This window comes from Protobothrops mucrosquamatus, unplaced genomic scaffold (genome assembly GCF_001527695.2).
Source record: "Protobothrops mucrosquamatus isolate PMUCROS unplaced genomic scaffold, P.Mucros_1.0 scaffold125, whole genome shotgun sequence".
In the NCBI taxonomy this organism is placed as follows: Eukaryota; Metazoa; Chordata; class Lepidosauria; order Squamata; family Viperidae; genus Protobothrops; species Protobothrops mucrosquamatus.
Window position 1 is genome coordinate 173700 of NW_015386492.1, and position 17434 is coordinate 191133.

Sequence of the window (17434 nt, forward strand, 5' to 3'; positions counted from 1 at the left end):
ACTTCCCATGTTTTGTTACTTCAAACTATGATGTGGCATATGATTCAGACAAGAGTCTTTAAGTCACACTCCTTAAACTAAAGTCCAGTGTAAACTCTGAAGCATTCATGTTATCAACATTACACTTATAAACCACAATTTAAAATCACCCAAAGATGTTATCTCATTCAATCTATGAATGCAGTTTTCTCCTATCTTCATCCAGTAAATATATTGGGCATATGGCTAGCGGTAGCTGGGAATTATTATTATTTATTTAATGCAGTATAGTGATATGCCCCCTCTTGAAGCAGTAAGCAGAAGTAAAAAAATGTAGTTTTTAAAACAATATTGGATAATAAAGCTTTATTCCTATTATTATTGAAAATGGAGAATTATTCTTTGAAAATACAAACCAGAAAGGCATGAGTGAAGAATGGAGTCTTCAGCGGGTGCCTAAAATATGTTAGAGTAGCTGCCTCTCAAATTTGGGGAGTAAGGGATAGCTTACGAGAACATAGTTGCCTCCATGAACAGAAAGAAGATGGCATTCAGCAGTTCTTTGTAGACCTAGCAGAATTGTTGGAGTTGAGCTCCAATATATCTGAAGGGCATTAAACTGGAGAAGACACTGTTACTATTTAAGATATAATGATGATAATAAGAGCACCGTGTTGATCTTGTTGCAAATTTTGGATTCCTTCTTTCGAAATGTATTTGTTTGTTGACCTTGTTATGCTTGTATCACTTCCAAAGAAAGTTCTTGTATTCAAAGCCAGTTGGGTTTCTTTTCACAGTTCTCCAAAACTCAAAGAGAATACATTGCATATGTGGGTTTTCTTGACCTAATGTTCATTAATGTATTTTAAATTTGCTATTTCCTTTGCATTTAAAATACATACATTTTAATCCGTTTCTTTTCTTCCCCCGTTATGTCCTGTTGTGTTTCCTCATGGAACTGAAGGAGCCAACCAAAGGTAAAATATTTTTATAATACTGTGCAGCATTGGGTGGTGAATCATATTCAATACTTTGCCAAAATATTTTCTACTTTCTTTCCAGATGTATTCAATACTATTGTAAGAGGAAGGGGAAAACATTTGAAACAGCTTTTCCTTCTTTCTCTCTCTTTAAAACAAGCCACATATTTCATTGGCAGCCAAGTCATGAATCAGATCGGAAAACAGTAGCACATACTGAGGATTGAGGGTTGTGGGTAAAAGAGTGCTAGGGGTTTTTTGGGGGGGTTATTTTTTGTTTTTGTTTTTTGTATTTTGGTTTTAGAGTCAGTTTCTCATCCTTGCACAGATTCAGATTGCAGATGTTGTTCCCTAGTAGTTTCTTTTTAGTCTGCAACTGAAGAATTAAAATGCAGAAGACTTTATCTGCTTTCTCATCCCTTTTCTCCAAATATTTATTTTTGCTTTATACATTAGAAAGTAAGCAAATAGCCACGTATGGATATAAGAATCAGTGGATTCTTAACATAAATAAGCATATCATCTGGCATCAGTCTCAACCCCTAATCAGTAGGTTAGAATGGGGTCAGGGACAGATCCCATAACATACATATGTATCATTGTATGAATTAGAAATGTGCAACTATTACCATTAGTTTCTTGTAACCTGTGAAAATTGGAAACTGTAAAAAAAACTTACTTAAATAGAAGTCAGAAGAAATCTGCTCCAGGCGGTGTGTGAAAGCAAAATTAGGAGGCAAAATTAATCTTGCTCAGTCTTGCTCTTCAGTCTTCTCCAGCATAAATATGAGCCAGCAATGTGCTGCAGCTGTCAAAAAAAGCCAACACAGTCCTAGATCACATGAAGAGTTAATACCACTTTATAATGCCTTGGTAAGACCACACTTGGAATATTGCATCCAGTTTTGGTTGCCACAATGTAAAAAAAATGTTGAGACTCTCTAGAAAGAATACAGAGAAGAGCAACAAAGATGTTAAGGGACTGAAGACTAAAACATATAAAGAACAATTGCTGGAATTGGGTATGTCTAGTCTAATGAAAAGAAGGACTAGGGGTGACATGATAGCAGTGTTCCAATATCTCAGGGGCTGCCACATAGAAGAGGGAGTCAAGCTATTCTCCAAAGCACCTGAAGGCAGGACAAGAAGCAATGGATGGAAACTAACCAAGGAGAGAACCAACCCAGAATTAAGGAGAAATTTCCTGACAGTTAGAACAATTAATCAGTGGAACAACTTGCCTCTAGAAATTGTGGTTGCTTCAACACTGGAAATCTTTAAGAAGAGATTGGACAACTATTTCTCTGAAATGGTATAGGGTTTTCTGTCTGAGCAGGTTAGACTAGAAGACCTCCAAAATCCCTTCCAACTTTGTTATTCTGTTTCTTGGTGGGTGGGTCAGACTATAGCTTCCCTCTAACTTCCATCACTGCTTACAGCAAGTAGTGTTACAAGCCAGAGATAATGGGAGCTGTAATCCAATGTGCCTGGTAAATCCAGGCTGAGGAAGTATGTATTGTTGAAAATTAGCTGCTGTTCAGGTAGTCCTTGACTTATGACTGATCGCTTAGTGGCAAAAAAATACCCATTGGGTAAAATGGATTTGCTTAACAATCACAGCATTCATTTAACAACCATGGCATTCACTTAACGATCATGGTGTTCACTTAATGCCTCAATTTACAGCTGCAATAATTTAATGATTGTAATTGTGGACTCAATTATGGTTGTAAGTTGAATACTGTAGGTATCCTCATAGCAAGCCTGGAATGGAGTATCCTTGAAATTCTAGAAATCAAATCAAATCAAGTGGGCAGACAAGTATTTCAGAACTGTATATGACCAGATCAGCTAATTGGCTTGTTCACTTTACCACAATATCATAGAAAGCTTTTAAATTAAATGTTTATAATGTATTTATATCTCTGCAGGTGTTTGCCTATGATCACTGCTTCTGGTCTATGGATGAAACTAACAAAGAAAAATATGCAGGTATCATTGTAACGGTGAAGAACTCTGATGGGAGGAAAAATGACTTTGGCAATCATTTCTCAAAAGAGTTAGAAGATTTAAAGGTCATCTCCAGAACTTAAGAGAGCTTCCTCATTTCTAGAAAAAGAAAATAAATTTCAGGACCAGCATCAGATTCCCCTCTCTTCCCCAGAAGACCCTCAACTCTATTTCTGAAGAGCCCTCATTGTGATTTCCTTCTATTATAGAGCATGGCATTTAGAAGACACCAAGTCACTTTTGCATTATTATCATACAAAGGAGAACAAAAGCAAGGAACAATCCAAACAAAACAGAAGAAGAAGATGTAGATTACTCTTTTGGGAGGACAGATTGGGATCAGATGTTATTGTTAGATTCAGCCAGCATGTTAAACCCTAAATTTAAGTTAACAAAGCAGAGTTGTTGCACGTTCACAATATCTCATGCCTAAAAAATATATCATGATTTAACATCATGATCTGAATTCCCATAACATGCTGAACTATAAATTATTCAGTCTCATTTTAGCCCAATCCTGTGGGCTGAGTTTGAATAAATTAACCATAAAGACTCAAAACTAGGGATAGGATGGGTTCAGGTTCCTGTTTAATTAATGAAGGTCATCAATTCCTTACCCAAATAAATTTTGCAAAATGGCTGTGAATATAAAATCAGACAACCCCTATACATGCCTCTGTGAGATTCCTGGAAGAAAGTGTGTGATCAGTAAGGTTCTTGAGGGGGGGGGGGGGTTGCCTGGAATTCAAATAACAACAACAACAATAATGGCAGTGACTTTCTTGAGGTCAGAGGTTTGTTTTTTTTCATAAGATATGCTTCAGTATAATTCATCCGGTGCTGGCTAAACACAGAGCAACTCCAAAGGAAGTTACTGGATACCTTGGCGTAGTCAAGATGAGTATCTGCTTTGTGCTTTCCACCATTGAAGGCTCCATTGACTTTGGACACACATGAAAAACATTAAATGTTTTCACACATTAGAAGTGTTTGAAGCTTTTGAGAGGTTTAACAAAGGTATTTTTTTTATTCTTCCTCCCCCCCATAATTTGAATCTTTTTGTTCTAATTTTAGGTCAAGATGTTGTTTTCAAGTGCCTTGGTGAGAACATTCTCCAGAATGCCTTTGAAGGTTACAATGCGTGCATTTTTGCCTATGGACAGACTGGTAAGCATTAGCAAGGTAGAAATTGAAGGGAAGGGGGAAATGTGTTAGTTTTTATTATTGAACAAATTAGGAACAATATCAAACAACACATCAAGGTAAAAGAAATAAGTCATAATTTAATTATTCATACTTCCTTCCATTTCAAATGCTGGTTTTGATTTCTTATGCTTTTTTCAGTACAATAGAATGATTATCCTATTTCCTCCCTTATCTGTCTTGAATGGCTCATATTCACATTGCCTTCATGCAAGGCTGTCAATATAGCCCTTTTTTTTTAAAAAAAAATGATAAACTTAAGTAATGTAATGCACATCTGAACTACAATAAAAAGGGAAACAGAAAAATAGATTTGGTATAATATTGATAGATAAAACTGTTGCAATGGCTCCTTGAGTCAGTCTGAATCCTGGTAGTTTTTTCTTGATAACTATTTTGGAAGTAACTATTGTCTTCTTTCTAGCACTCAGAGTGCCTGATCCAAATAATTCAACTAGTTTTTGTAGGAGATGACCAGGCTGAGCCCAAGGGCAGGGTCAAATGCATCATCACTTTGGAGTCTCTATGCCCCAATAAGAGACCTACAGTAGGTCCAGCCCCCATCCTTGAAGTCCATTGACTCTTATCTGGTGCCCATTTGCCTTGATTGTTCAGATCCTTGTGTATAGGTAGTATGAAATAAACTTTAATACTTTTGAACTCTACTCTGGTTCCCTGACTTCTTGCACCTGACAGTTTTATGCTAGGGGAGGACTAGAACTCAGATTCCCCATTTCTAGTCTGCTGCCTTTAAACATTACACCAAATTGGTTCTCAATAGAGAAAAGTATGCAATACCGAAAGCTAAATAAAAAAAATAAACTTTTACCAATTTATTTATTTATTTATTTAACAGAGTTATATAGCTGCACAACTCGCACATAGTGGCTTAATATTAGAAAGTTTACAGTTAATGGAAAGGTTTGGGCATGATTGGTTTGGGGTGAAAGGAGGGAGTTTGGGAATTGCAGGTAAGAAGTCCTAATCCAGCATATTCACCTACCAAACGTGAGTCAACCACAGAGCAGTTAACAATCAAAACAAGCAGGTTGTATGGAGAGTAGACTATCCTTTAGATCAGGGGTGGGGAACGATGGCCCTTTTATGACTTGGGGACTTCAATTCCCAAAATTCCTGAGCCAGCCATGTTGTCTCAGAAATTCTGGGTGTTATGTCCACAACTCATAAAGAGGCCATCGTTCCCCACCTCTGCTTTAGATGGACTGATTCAGAATGTAGCTCTTTAGACATATTGAAGAACAAATTAGTTATATTTTCTAAAATTATCCCCCAACATTCTGCCATTTTGCCATAATTTAAAGCAAAGATAGCCAACCTACAGACCTCCAAGGATTTTTTTTTTCAGCCCTTAGTATACATGAGAAATTAGCAAGACCAAAATGTTAGATTTTGGGAAGAATTTTAAGAACTGAAATAGAATTCTCATTAATAAAACCCAAATCTTTCTGGATCAAATTGATTTACTTCTATAAGGGCAGGGGTCCTTAAACTTGGCCACTTTAAGACTTGTGGACTTCAACTCCCAGAATTCCCCAGCCAACCTGGGGAAGTTAAGGAGAAAACTATTTCCAGGAGTCTCTACAAGGCTCCAGGCATCAGTTTTGCTTTCCAGTTTTAACCCCACAGGAAAGAATGAAAATTTGATCTTATCTATTTAGATGTTATTATCAACCACAACCATTGCAGAGACCAACTGACACTAGCTGCAAAAATGTTGTTCACGCCTCTTTAAAATGCCAAATGAATGAAACCCACTATGCAGGCTTATAAATATGAGCCAGATGTTTTATTGTCATTTTTTAAACAATTATATTAATGTTGACTATAATCCACATGGCTCTAACTTGGTAAAGGTAATACCACGTTTCCCTGAAAACAAGATCCAATTGAAAATAAGCCCTAGCATGATTTTTCAGGATGCTTGTAATGTAAGCCCCACCCCAAAAATAAGCCCCAGTTAAAATCGTCAGCCAGACAGTCGCATTTAGTACCATATTTCCCCAAATATACGCCCTAACCGGAAAATAAGCCCTAATGCGTCTTTTGGAGCAAAAATTAATATAAGACCTGGTCTTATAAGATAAGAGATAAGATAATCTTTATTGTAATTTTTTACTGTGGACATACTGGCGCACATTAAAAATGAAATTCTGTTGCTTGCTCTCAAAAGTGTACATATACACAACACACATATAAACATGCTATATACAACATATGTATATACCTACACTCTTATATATAAATATTAATCACTGTCCATCTTGAAGACATAGCGGAAAGAGGAAGCTTGAGAGTTCACATGGTTAATACTGTATGGAACAAAACTGTGACTGAATCTGGATGTTCTATTTTGGATGCCATGAAGCTTCCTCCCAAAAGGTAACAAGGAAAACAGATTGTGAAGAGGATGTGTAGCATTCCAGACAATCCTGCGGATCCTGTTCAAGCAATGCTTATATGCTATGTCCTGGATGGAAGGGAGGGAATTGCCAATAATCTTTTCTGCCATCCTCACCACTCTCTGCACTGCCTTTCTGTCTGAAGCAGTGATGCTTCCAAACCAGAATGTAATGCAATATGACAGGATGCTCTCAATCGTCCCTCTGTAAAAAGTGGTAAGGACAGAGGAAGGAAGATGTGCTTTTATCAAACGATGCAGAAAATGCAGGTGCATTTTGGGGAAAACACAGGTATGAAGGACAGTAAGGTTAAGAGAAATAGAAAAATGAGAGGGGAGAGGAGAAGAGAGAGAAGGGTGGACGTGATGGGGAAAAACAGCTTGTCTTTTTGTTTTCCCATTAGCCACTGAAGATACTGGCTACTATTAGGCACAAAATAATAGTGAGTTAATATTTATGGTAACTATGGGTTGAGGACAAGACAGGAGTTTCCTATCCTTGACTCTCCTTGATATATTTTGTTTAACTTATATATAGCAAACAAAAGAGATCCGGGATAATATTTGTTCTGTAGGGATGCAACCAGATATAACCCTTATTTATCTACGGCTTGATTCTTTTCCACATTAAGCAGATAAGCATCTGCTGCCAGTGGTATAACTGACCTTGATGTAATAGCACAGGGAGACCGTTACAGTGCTCCAACTCACCTATGCAATTTGACAAACCAGTTTTGTATGTTTACACATTTTTTTCCCATGTAATAGAGAAAACAAGATAGTTATAGTAATTTATTCATCCAGCTCAGTCAATAAATGCAATTAGACTTAGCTTGATTTGTAGAACTATAACCATTTATTTACACTCTGTAGGGCATGAAATGTCGGGCTGTAATATTTGTAAAGGAACTCTTTCCCATGAATTCAGAATAATACTTTTGCTTCATCTTTTCATCCCTAATAATGGAAGAGTTACCTAAATCTGCTTGTAGATTTATTTATAAATATGGGCTTGTAGATTTATTTATAAATATGGGCTTCAGGGTCTTTCCCAACATTTCTAATTTCTTAAAACATGTTTTATTTCTCTTTTATGCAGGATCTGGAAAATCCTACACAATGATGGGCACAGCTGATGAACCTGGACTAATACCTCGGCTCTGTAGCAGTCTTTTTGAAAGAGCCCAGCAAGAGGAGAGTGAAGAGCAGAGTTTTAAGGTGGAAGTATCCTACATGGAGATTTATAATGAGAAAGTCAGAGATCTGCTGGACCCAAAGGGGTAAGGAAGGGATTGGGGAACACCGAGATTACAGGCAACCCCATAATCATTTGGTGGGAGTGGAAGTCTCCTTCTGCATTCCTCACAAGGTCAACATGCATTCCTTCAGAACAAAACCAGTAATTTTTGTTTCTGGGGATGGGCCTTCTCTCGGTAATTAAGCATATGGTTTGCATGCAGAAAGAGCTTGATTTTATCCTAAGCCTCCCTAAATAGGCCGGGAAAGAGTCTTCATTGGAATTTAAGAGAGCCACTCTCTTTTGCTTCACCACCAGAACTCAGCTAAGTGAATCTATATTATCACCCACTATATGGCAGTCTTCAAGTAGTTCTCTGCCCCCTCTCCCCTCCAAAATTCTTAAAGTCTTGCTGAAATTCCCACTACTGAAATCTGCAGGATTCTAGCATTCTCAGACAAGGTTTACTTAAAACTTTTTTAAAAAAATTCATTTACTTTTTTAAAATAAAGCTTAATTTACTTGTAAGAGTCTGCTGAGTTTTTCAAAAATAGTGTTGACAGTTTTTGGTGCTGCTCCTAGGTGTAAAGAATTTCTTATATTTCATGGAATTCATGGAAGAATGGGAATCCATGGTTCCATCTATCCTGCCCCTTTTCTGTTAACTATACCCAGTAATTGGCTGGGGGGGGAGGGAGAAGGGGAAAGGAAAATAACTATCTTAACTATTTGAGTAGGTTTTTAAATCTCAAAATTACCTCAGGGAAGTTTAAGGTCAAAAATCTGTTAAATGTTTTAAATAGTCCCTGGAGCAATATGTTGACTGTTATCTTGATAACATGCAATCTGGATAGCCTCTGTCTTTTTTCTTATCTTTGTGTGATAGTATTTTTGTTGTTGAGAAATTCACCTTGAGAAGAGTGAATTAGTTCCCCCAAGATGGACAGTGAAATTGGTCAGCCAAAAGCATCTTTATATGCTGGACACAGTCCAATCCATCAAAATTGAAACCTGATTTGAGGTTAAGAGGAAAAGTCTAAGCAAGTGTGAATCAGCATGACTCAGAAGTGCCTCACTGACAGTATTGCATGGACAATATTGCCCATTTACATTCTTGAAATGTAACCTCTTGTTCTATGTTTGCTTTTAAACAGGAGCCGTCAATCTTTAAAAGTCAGAGAGCACAGTGTTTACGGACCTTATGTAGATGGTCTTTCAAAACTAGCTGTTGCCAATTACAAGGTAAAGAAATTCATTATAATAGGCTTACCTAATAATGTTCAGTGGAATGGTTATCATCACCCAATTATTTATATACCTCTTTTCTACAAGAACATGCATCCAAAACAGCTTACAGTACGTTAGAAAAGAATAGTGAATCAGTTAAGATGTAGCAATTCTAATCGGTTAACCTGGGATTTCTCAGTAAGCAAAATCAAGGGTCTAATCAATTCCCCTCACTAGTGATTTCTGCACAGGATCTCTGAAATTGAAGTGCAGAAACAAAGTCAGTGGGAGGGAAAAGAAAACCTCATGCCTTCCCCATCTTGTCCATGGTCTGTTCAGGATTGATGAGCGGGAGCATCATGGTTTCAGTACAGTTAAACAGATCTTTGACAAATTGATCTGTCTGGCCTAGTGATCCTTGTGCTTGGTTAGCAATGGCTTTCCAAGATTAACGGTAGAAGTCACCTGCACATTTTTTACAGAAGATACTTCTCTTGTGTTGTATTTTAAGATGAAGTTTAACAATTGAGGTCCAGCATCACCAGAAGCAAAGATAAAGTGTTGTTTGAAATATCATTATCTTGTTTTTAATATCTTTGCTGTATCTGCATAACCAGTATGTTTCCACCCGCAGTGCCCTTGCAGTTATCAACTGCCCTTTAGGAAGCTCTCATCCTTTGAATGTTTATAGCTGTAAAGCTAACGAGGCACACTAAGATTATTTGTTTGCCCCCATTTCATTTCTGCCATATAAACCCTGTAAGGCCATGTAATGCTCAGAAATTTGCTGAATTACAACTCCTGTTGTCTGCAACCAGCATTACTATGTTAGTTGATAGTGGGTGATATTTTAGTCTGTTGCATTCTAGTGGAAATTAGAATGAGGAAGGCATTTATAGAACTATAATCTTGGGTATCAGCTCTGATTTCATAACACAGCTCCTAGCTGACTTGGCTGGCTCAGAAAGTTAAGAAGGGGTGGAGTTGTTAACATTTGAATGGGAGATCATTTGAATGGGAATTATCAGCTGAAAAAACATCTGAGAAGGAGGGCAAGTGTTCTGTGCACCTTGGTGCATAGGCATGCTGGCCACATGATCATGGAAATGTCTTTGGACAACACTGACTCCCTCGGCTAAGAAATGGAGATGAGCACCATCCCATGGAGTTGGAAATGACTGGACAGGGGAAACCTTTACCTTTAAACTACCCGGATGTTTTCATGAAGTCATCAGGAGATTTTATCTTTGCCTTTAAAGAAAGAAGAGAAAGATCTTGCAAAACTAGTTTAGCAAGAAATTGTGGTAGGCTTGTTTGCAGAACTTTAGCAATAGCCTTAAGTGTCTGAGAATGTTTGCACTTCAACAATCTAACTGGGACTCACAAAAAACCAAGTCAGAAACACAGGGAAATATATTACACCGAGTATGAATCATGACTCCTGTTCAGAACATGTGCACTACTGCAGACAAAAACCCTTCCTCCAACTTCAGTGTAATTTTAGGGCAAATTTGCACATGATATTTTGATGAAATTGTTCTGTTTGTAAACTAAAATTTGAATACTGCTTTGTTTTGAGTTTTTCAGAGGTTTAAAATAAAGTGTAAATTTTATTGGTTGACTTTTGCAGCAAACTTGCTGAGTAGTCTAACATAACCCAGTCATCTCATAAAATCATCCATTTGAAAATGATCTCAAAGGCCATTTAATGGCTGCCTTTGGTGCAGTATACCCTAGAGACCTCTGCTTAAAAGCCTCCGATACAGGAGAATCCACCACGTTCTAAAGCCATCTGTCTTGGTTTCTCTCAGCTTGCCCTGCAACAGAGTAATAATAATGCTAATCTACTATATAAAGCTGCTGTAAGATTTAATGAATGAATATATGTGAAGCATGCATCTATGCACATGCGTACATCATGTCTTGCTTTTGTTATACTTCCAAGTTTCAGTAGGAGAATTTCTCTTGTTCAAATAAGGACATTAAGCATACTGAATGCAAGCAAGGCCCAAATAGTTCAGATGCAATACTAAGCAAAATTGTAACTTGGGTTCATCAGACCTTACTCCTAGAGGTCCCTGAACAAATGCTGTTTGGAACATATTGAAGCCATACAAATGGCTTTAGAAAGTGGTGGACTCCTCTGTACGGGAGGCTTTTAAGCAGAGGTCTCTGGAGTATATAACACCAAATGAGAAGGAGAAGATGTCTTTGACTAGATGACCTCTAAGATTTCTTTCAACTCTGTGATTCCAGAATAGATAGAGTGCCTTTCTACTGAACCAGCACCCATGCCTATCAGAGATGTGGGTGGCTAGAGATTCCATGTCACAGAACATGAGGTCTCCAAGGTTCCTTATTTTAGAACTCCATCACCACCCTGGTGACTGAAGATAACTAAAGATAACTAAAATGTTTTCTTTGCTGTCAAGTAATACTTTAATTAGCCAGTTTGACAAAACAGAAGCAGTGTGTTATTTTTCTGATCTGTGCAGATAGCATTTAGGATAAATCAGGGAAATATATTATAAAACTATGATTTATGTGGAGCAATAAGAACTTGTTGTACTCACTGAACATAGCATTCTCTAGCCTCTTGATAAAACCAAGACTTTAGTGACTGAGACAAGACATCACATTAAGCTGTGGTTTGTTTATGATTTGTTGAATGAGTCACATGGCTTAGTTCATATCTCAAGTTATCATATCTCACTAAAATACAATATGTTTTGTGATTCTTTTATGTAGGATATAGAGTCTTTGATGTCTGAAGGCAATAAATCTCGTACAGTTGCTGCAACAAACATGAATGAAGAGAGCAGTCGATCCCACGCTGTTTTCAAAATTATCCTCACACACATATTGTATGATGTAAAATCAGGGGTGAGTCCTGCAATTTGCAGTACAGATAAATAACAGAGTTCTATAAAAACTGAATGAAAAAAGTTTTATAAATGCCACATCAAAACAAATATTTTTGCCAGGATTTTATTCCTATTTACTTGCTTTTAGAATAGATCTTGTTACCCTAGGGCAGACTGGGGGACCTGCAGTCTTCAGATGTTCTTCATCTCATACTCCCATTAACTCTAGCATTTTGGTCTAAGGTCAGAGATGATGGGATTAAAGCCTTCCTGAAGATCACAGATTCCCAGCCTCATCATGAGAGGTAGCATAGCCTGTCTAGGAACAACAGTGCTATTTGGACACACTTGCTGAAAACCATGAGTTTTAAAAATAGTGTGGGATACATTTCCAGGTTGAAATCTCAGACCTTATAACGTTAGGGAGAGTTGCTGTTCTCTACAGTTTGTTTGGGATCTGAACCAAGAAAACATTATTTATGTATGAAAAGTGATTCTTCTAGAGTTTTCAGTGTTATCCAAACATTCCCTAACAACATTTGGTTGTTTGGAGCTTACAGATAATATATCCCTCGCTTTCTAGGAGAAATAAGTCACACCCTAAAAAAGGCATCCACAAGCTGTTGTGTTTCTCCATTCCCCCATCCCACTTCCCAGAGCAATAAAAGTAAAATGCATGTTGAAGCCCTGGAGCTGGAACACTTGAATTTTTTTAGCTACACTACTAAGGATTGCCATTTCCATTTTAAAAAGCATTCTCCTATTTTCCCTTACATCCAAAAAAAAAAAACATATTAAGGGAAGAGCATTTTTTGGGGGTAGCAGGTACCTCACTTCTCCACATATTTTGAGAACACCTGCACTTAGTTTTAGGAACATCTTATATTTTTCAAGCTTCTTTTATCTTTGCCTAAGTAGGCTAAAATATAATACATGAACTGAAAGTCCCTTGTGAACCTGAAAATGTATAGAGGTCTTCTGCTTTCACTTTATTTGCTTTTGAGTAATGGAACGATTCCTTATAAGCAAAAATATGCAGACATTATTGTCTGAATATAGACTAGTTAAGTCCTGTGTCTTTTCTCTTAATTATTTTGGTTATTCCATTCTTGGAAAATTAAAGTTAAAACTCACCAACATGCAAGTTTGATTTAAAAGCTTTTAAAGCTTTGTTGTTTATAGTGGTATGGGGCATGGGGAATTCATTTTTTGTTACATTTCCTTTTAATCTCTTATCCTGTTGTTTTCCCCCACCAGTAAAATCTAGATCAGCTTTGGTCACATGTATTTGTGCTAGATGTTAACTGTTGGATTGGTGATTAGGGGAGCTGAAACTTATGTAGAAGCCATGAGAGATTTCTCTATAAACTCTTTGGAATAGGCACATTTGTTATGCAATAAATAATTTATAATAGCATTACACAGTTCATACTTAACTATCTCTTTAGCATCAAGGTTTTTTCCCCTTGTTGTCACTTTCCCTTCCCTTCCTTTCTTTTCTCTCAAACTGAGAAAAAGTATGAAGGGTATTTTGGGGTGCTGAGGAAGTGATATGTTATTGGGCTAATGCTATTTTCATTCCACAGACCTCCGGTGAGAAAGTAGGCAAGTTGAGCCTGGTTGACCTAGCAGGCAGTGAAAGAGCCACCAAGACGGGAGCTGCAGGCGATAGGTTGAAGGAAGGAAGCAACATCAACAAGTAAAGTTTACCTTTTTAAGGAATTAAATGTTTTTAAAAGGAGGGTGAAGGCAAAAGTAAATATGACCTAACGTTCTTTACTTATTCAGAATGACAACAAGAAAAAAGAAAGAAAGAGAGTTATCCTTTGACTTTTCCCTCCAACTTTACTTTAAAAGAAATAGGACTCCCTTCTTTCCGTCTCTGAGATCTCAGAAATTATTAGATTAGAAACAAGAGAAAAATTAAGAATTATTTTTTTCTGGGTTCTGTTTAGACTAGTTAAAGCTTAGGCAGTTTTATCCCTAAAATCAAAATGCAAATTAATAGAGGGACCATCTACTCTTATGTGTATATCTGATTCTAATCACCATATAATTACAGAATCTTTTTCTCCCAATGCAGGTCTCTCACAACTCTTGGGTTGGTCATTTCAGCCCTGGCAGATCAAGCTGCTGGAAAAAATAAGAACAAGTTTGTTCCTTATCGTGACTCAGTGCTCACTTGGCTACTCAAAGTAAGTGAGTCGTTGCTCAGGAGGTCAAGCAAGACAACATTCTCTGTTTCAGGTCTATTTGGAGGGGACACCTGCTGAAAATAAAAATAAAAAATGCAGCTGCTGATTTCAGTAGAAAACCACAGTAGCTCTGTGAATAATTCTCATCAGGAAGCTCTTTTCTTTCCCCAGGAGTAGAATTTCCTAGCTTTCTGAAAGAGTTGGATCCCCTTAGGTGGCTCCACACTCAGACTTGTTCCTAATCAATAGTGCACTCTCTTAGTCAATTTACTGGCAGCTGCATCCACAGCTTTTCTACCATAAAAGCTTTGCCATGGCTAGCCCGCTGGCTAACATCAGAGATGTTGCTTTCAACTGTTAGCCATTTGATGTCCATTGAATATGAGTGTGGATTGCAATAGACATATCGGTTGTAGCTCAAGAGAAACGGTTGAAGGGAGGTCAATCTCCTGCAAAACGAAAGAGACAGAATTGACAGTGCACTGCAAAAAAACAAACCAAAAAAAAAACAAAACCTGGCTTGGTGTTTGCAGAAGAATGCAGCTAGTTTGGAAGAACTTCAAACAGGAACAAAATGCTGGCAGGAGTTCAGTGACACAATTTTATTGCTAAATTTTGTTTCTACCTGTGGGCTGATAAAATATTCAGAGACGTTACACTTTATATATCCAAATCTGTTAATGCCAACGATGATTTTTAATTCAACTTTTATATCAACACCTGGTTCTCCAAGCAAACACTTGCTCTTCTTGAACACTGTTGCCAGTGTTTATGGATACTATACTAATAAACTCAATGGATCCCCTACTGGTAACTTCTTATAAGCAATTTCTTAACTGGCATTCAAACATGTAAAGCCTTTGAATATGCAATTAATAGTTCCTTTTGGTTATTATGGCTAAATCCTATTGCTAGCCCTTCCCCTCTTCTGTAATGTTTGTCTTACCTCTGAAAAACCCTGTTTCTATATTTGTTGGCAATGAACTCCTTAAATTCCTCTTTCAATAATAACTGTAGTACAGATTGTCCTCGACTTATGACCACAATTGAGCCCAAACTTTCTGTTGCTAAGTGAAACACTTTAAGTGAATTTTGTCCCATTTAACGACCTTTCTTGCCACAGCTGTTAAGTGAATCACTGCAGTTGTTAAGTTAGTGATGTGGTTGTTAAGTGAATCTGGCTTCCCCATTGACTTTGTTCGTAAAAAGGTTGGAAAGGGGGATCCCGTGACCCCGGGACATTGCGACCGTCATCAATAGGAGTCAGTTGCCAACATATGATCGTGTGGACGCTGCAACAGTTGTCTGAAAAGTGGTCATAAGTTACTTTTTTCAGTGCCGTTGTAACTTTGAACAGTCAGTGAATGAACTGTTGTAAGTTGAGGACTACCTGTACTATATGTTTGTTCTTCTGCATCCTGAATTTGTTACCAATTTTGTTTGGTGTGTGCTAGCATTATGTGAAAGCTTTCTCTCACTGCTGTTATTCAAATTTTGCAAGACAAATTATCTTTTTTTTTTCCTTTTAAAAAAATCCCAATTACCAAAGGGTGAAAGTTTTAAGTCTTGATTACTTGCACTGGGCAGGAACCTGGATTAATTGTTACTGTGTGAGTCACTATATGAGATGGGCAGCTATACAAATGTGATGAAATAAAAAGGCTTTTGAGAGTTCTTCCCATTTGCAGACTGTTTAGCCTTCCTTCATCATTTTAATCTTTATTAATATTATGCATTATTTTAATTGCTCTTTTCTGTGCCATCTGTTGTTTAACATCAGGATGCTCATCTTTTGTGGGGAGGGGTGGGGGGGGTCAGGGATCCCACATTCCAAAATTGACAGTTCCAGAACAAAAGAGTAAGTGGGAACAGAAGAAATTTAAAAATAATTAAGTTTGGATTATATTATAGTAATTACATATCTATGATTAAATACATGAATTATGTCAATAGGATTATTTCTCATGTAGTTAATAATTGCTACCTCTGTTACATTAAACTTTGCAATTCGGTGGTAACATTTCGAGTGACAACTTTTGTGAAGCTAAGAGGTTGTGCCAACTGTACTTTAACACTTGAAACCCCAAAACAGTGTTTTAAAATCCCCTTCTCCCCTTTCCTATTTACATAGATTATGCTTTTTTCAATATTACAGTGTGAAGTGATATTTTCAGAGATTTTATATTAGGGAATAAGCAGGATGTGAAGTGGCTTGACTTTTGTTTCTGCCAAGACAATTCCATAGAATAAGTATAGAAAAGAATCTATTTCTTATTTAATAGATTTATATCACTAAAAGAAGAAAATATTCTCCTCCTTCCTCATTCCAGCAAATCCATAACTGGATATGGAGAGACTTGGTTCTTCTGTTAAATATCTTGGAGAGGGGTGGAGATACATATTGTCTACGTTTCATCCATTGGGGAAAGGAAACTCAAGAGCAGTATAAATTATAAATGAAGATTCTTATTAAAAAATAATGACAATATGTATACAAATTAAAGATCTTTTAAAAAGGCAAAAGGCTTGAAAATTTATATGATAAAGTTTATCATATAAAGATTTATATGATAAACAAAACAATTCATCAAAATCTTTTCCCTTCTAAGTCAAATGTTGGCAAAAAAAAAACATATACCAGGAAAATAAGTAGAAAACTGTGCAGGAAGACTATAGTTTTTAATATGGTAATACATTCCAAATAGGGCACATAGCTGAGAATATTATTTTATCTCCTTGACAAGCAGCAATAGGTTGACAAATGTTTGGATTTCAGCCCCAAATAAAGTGATAGAAAACAAACCTATGAGTTAATGTCCTATGTTATGTTTCTAACATCAAGACAACTGCAGATAGTCCTTAATTTAGTTGTCAAATATACACAAAACAAAATATCAAACTTATTTTAAGATCAAGAAAAACTCCTTTCATTTTTTTAAAGCAACCTTCACTGCTGTACAGGATATTCAAGCTTATTATTCCAAGGCTCTATAAATAACTAACTTCAAATTCATCAACTTTCTTCCACTTTAAAAAAAAATGAATTAGTTCTTTAGGAGCCACAATTAATTCTTCCCAAGTCACAAATATCAATTTCAGGAGCAACAACAGTATTACAAAGAAAACTCAATAAAGTGCCAGCACATAGTGAGATATATGAAACTTGGTTTTAGCTTCAGTCGAAGTCAGCTAACAATATTATGAGAGGTCTTGTCTAAAGACATTAAGACAAACTGGTTTTGCTTAAGTGAGATTGCTGCATTACATGCATTTGTGTCATACAGACTGAGTTGTGAGAAGCAAAGATGATGATGGTGATG

The 17434-nt window shown here is 36.8% G+C and overlaps 1 protein-coding gene across 1 annotated transcript in view; it reads left to right on the forward strand.

Moving 5' to 3' along the window:
• KIF13B (kinesin family member 13B) overlaps nucleotides 1–17434 on the forward strand; it is a 160927-nt gene that overhangs the window by 75388 nt on the left and 68105 nt on the right. Inside the window, exons 4-11 of the mRNA XM_015812981.2 lie at nucleotides 944–956; nucleotides 2891–2951; nucleotides 4044–4136; nucleotides 7691–7871; nucleotides 8983–9070; nucleotides 11804–11938; nucleotides 13506–13618; nucleotides 14003–14114. Of these exons, the coding sequence (XP_015668467.2) occupies nucleotides 944–956; nucleotides 2891–2951; nucleotides 4044–4136; nucleotides 7691–7871; nucleotides 8983–9070; nucleotides 11804–11938; nucleotides 13506–13618; nucleotides 14003–14114 (796 nt within the window). The remainder of the gene's footprint in view (nucleotides 1–943; nucleotides 957–2890; nucleotides 2952–4043; nucleotides 4137–7690; nucleotides 7872–8982; nucleotides 9071–11803; nucleotides 11939–13505; nucleotides 13619–14002; nucleotides 14115–17434) is intronic.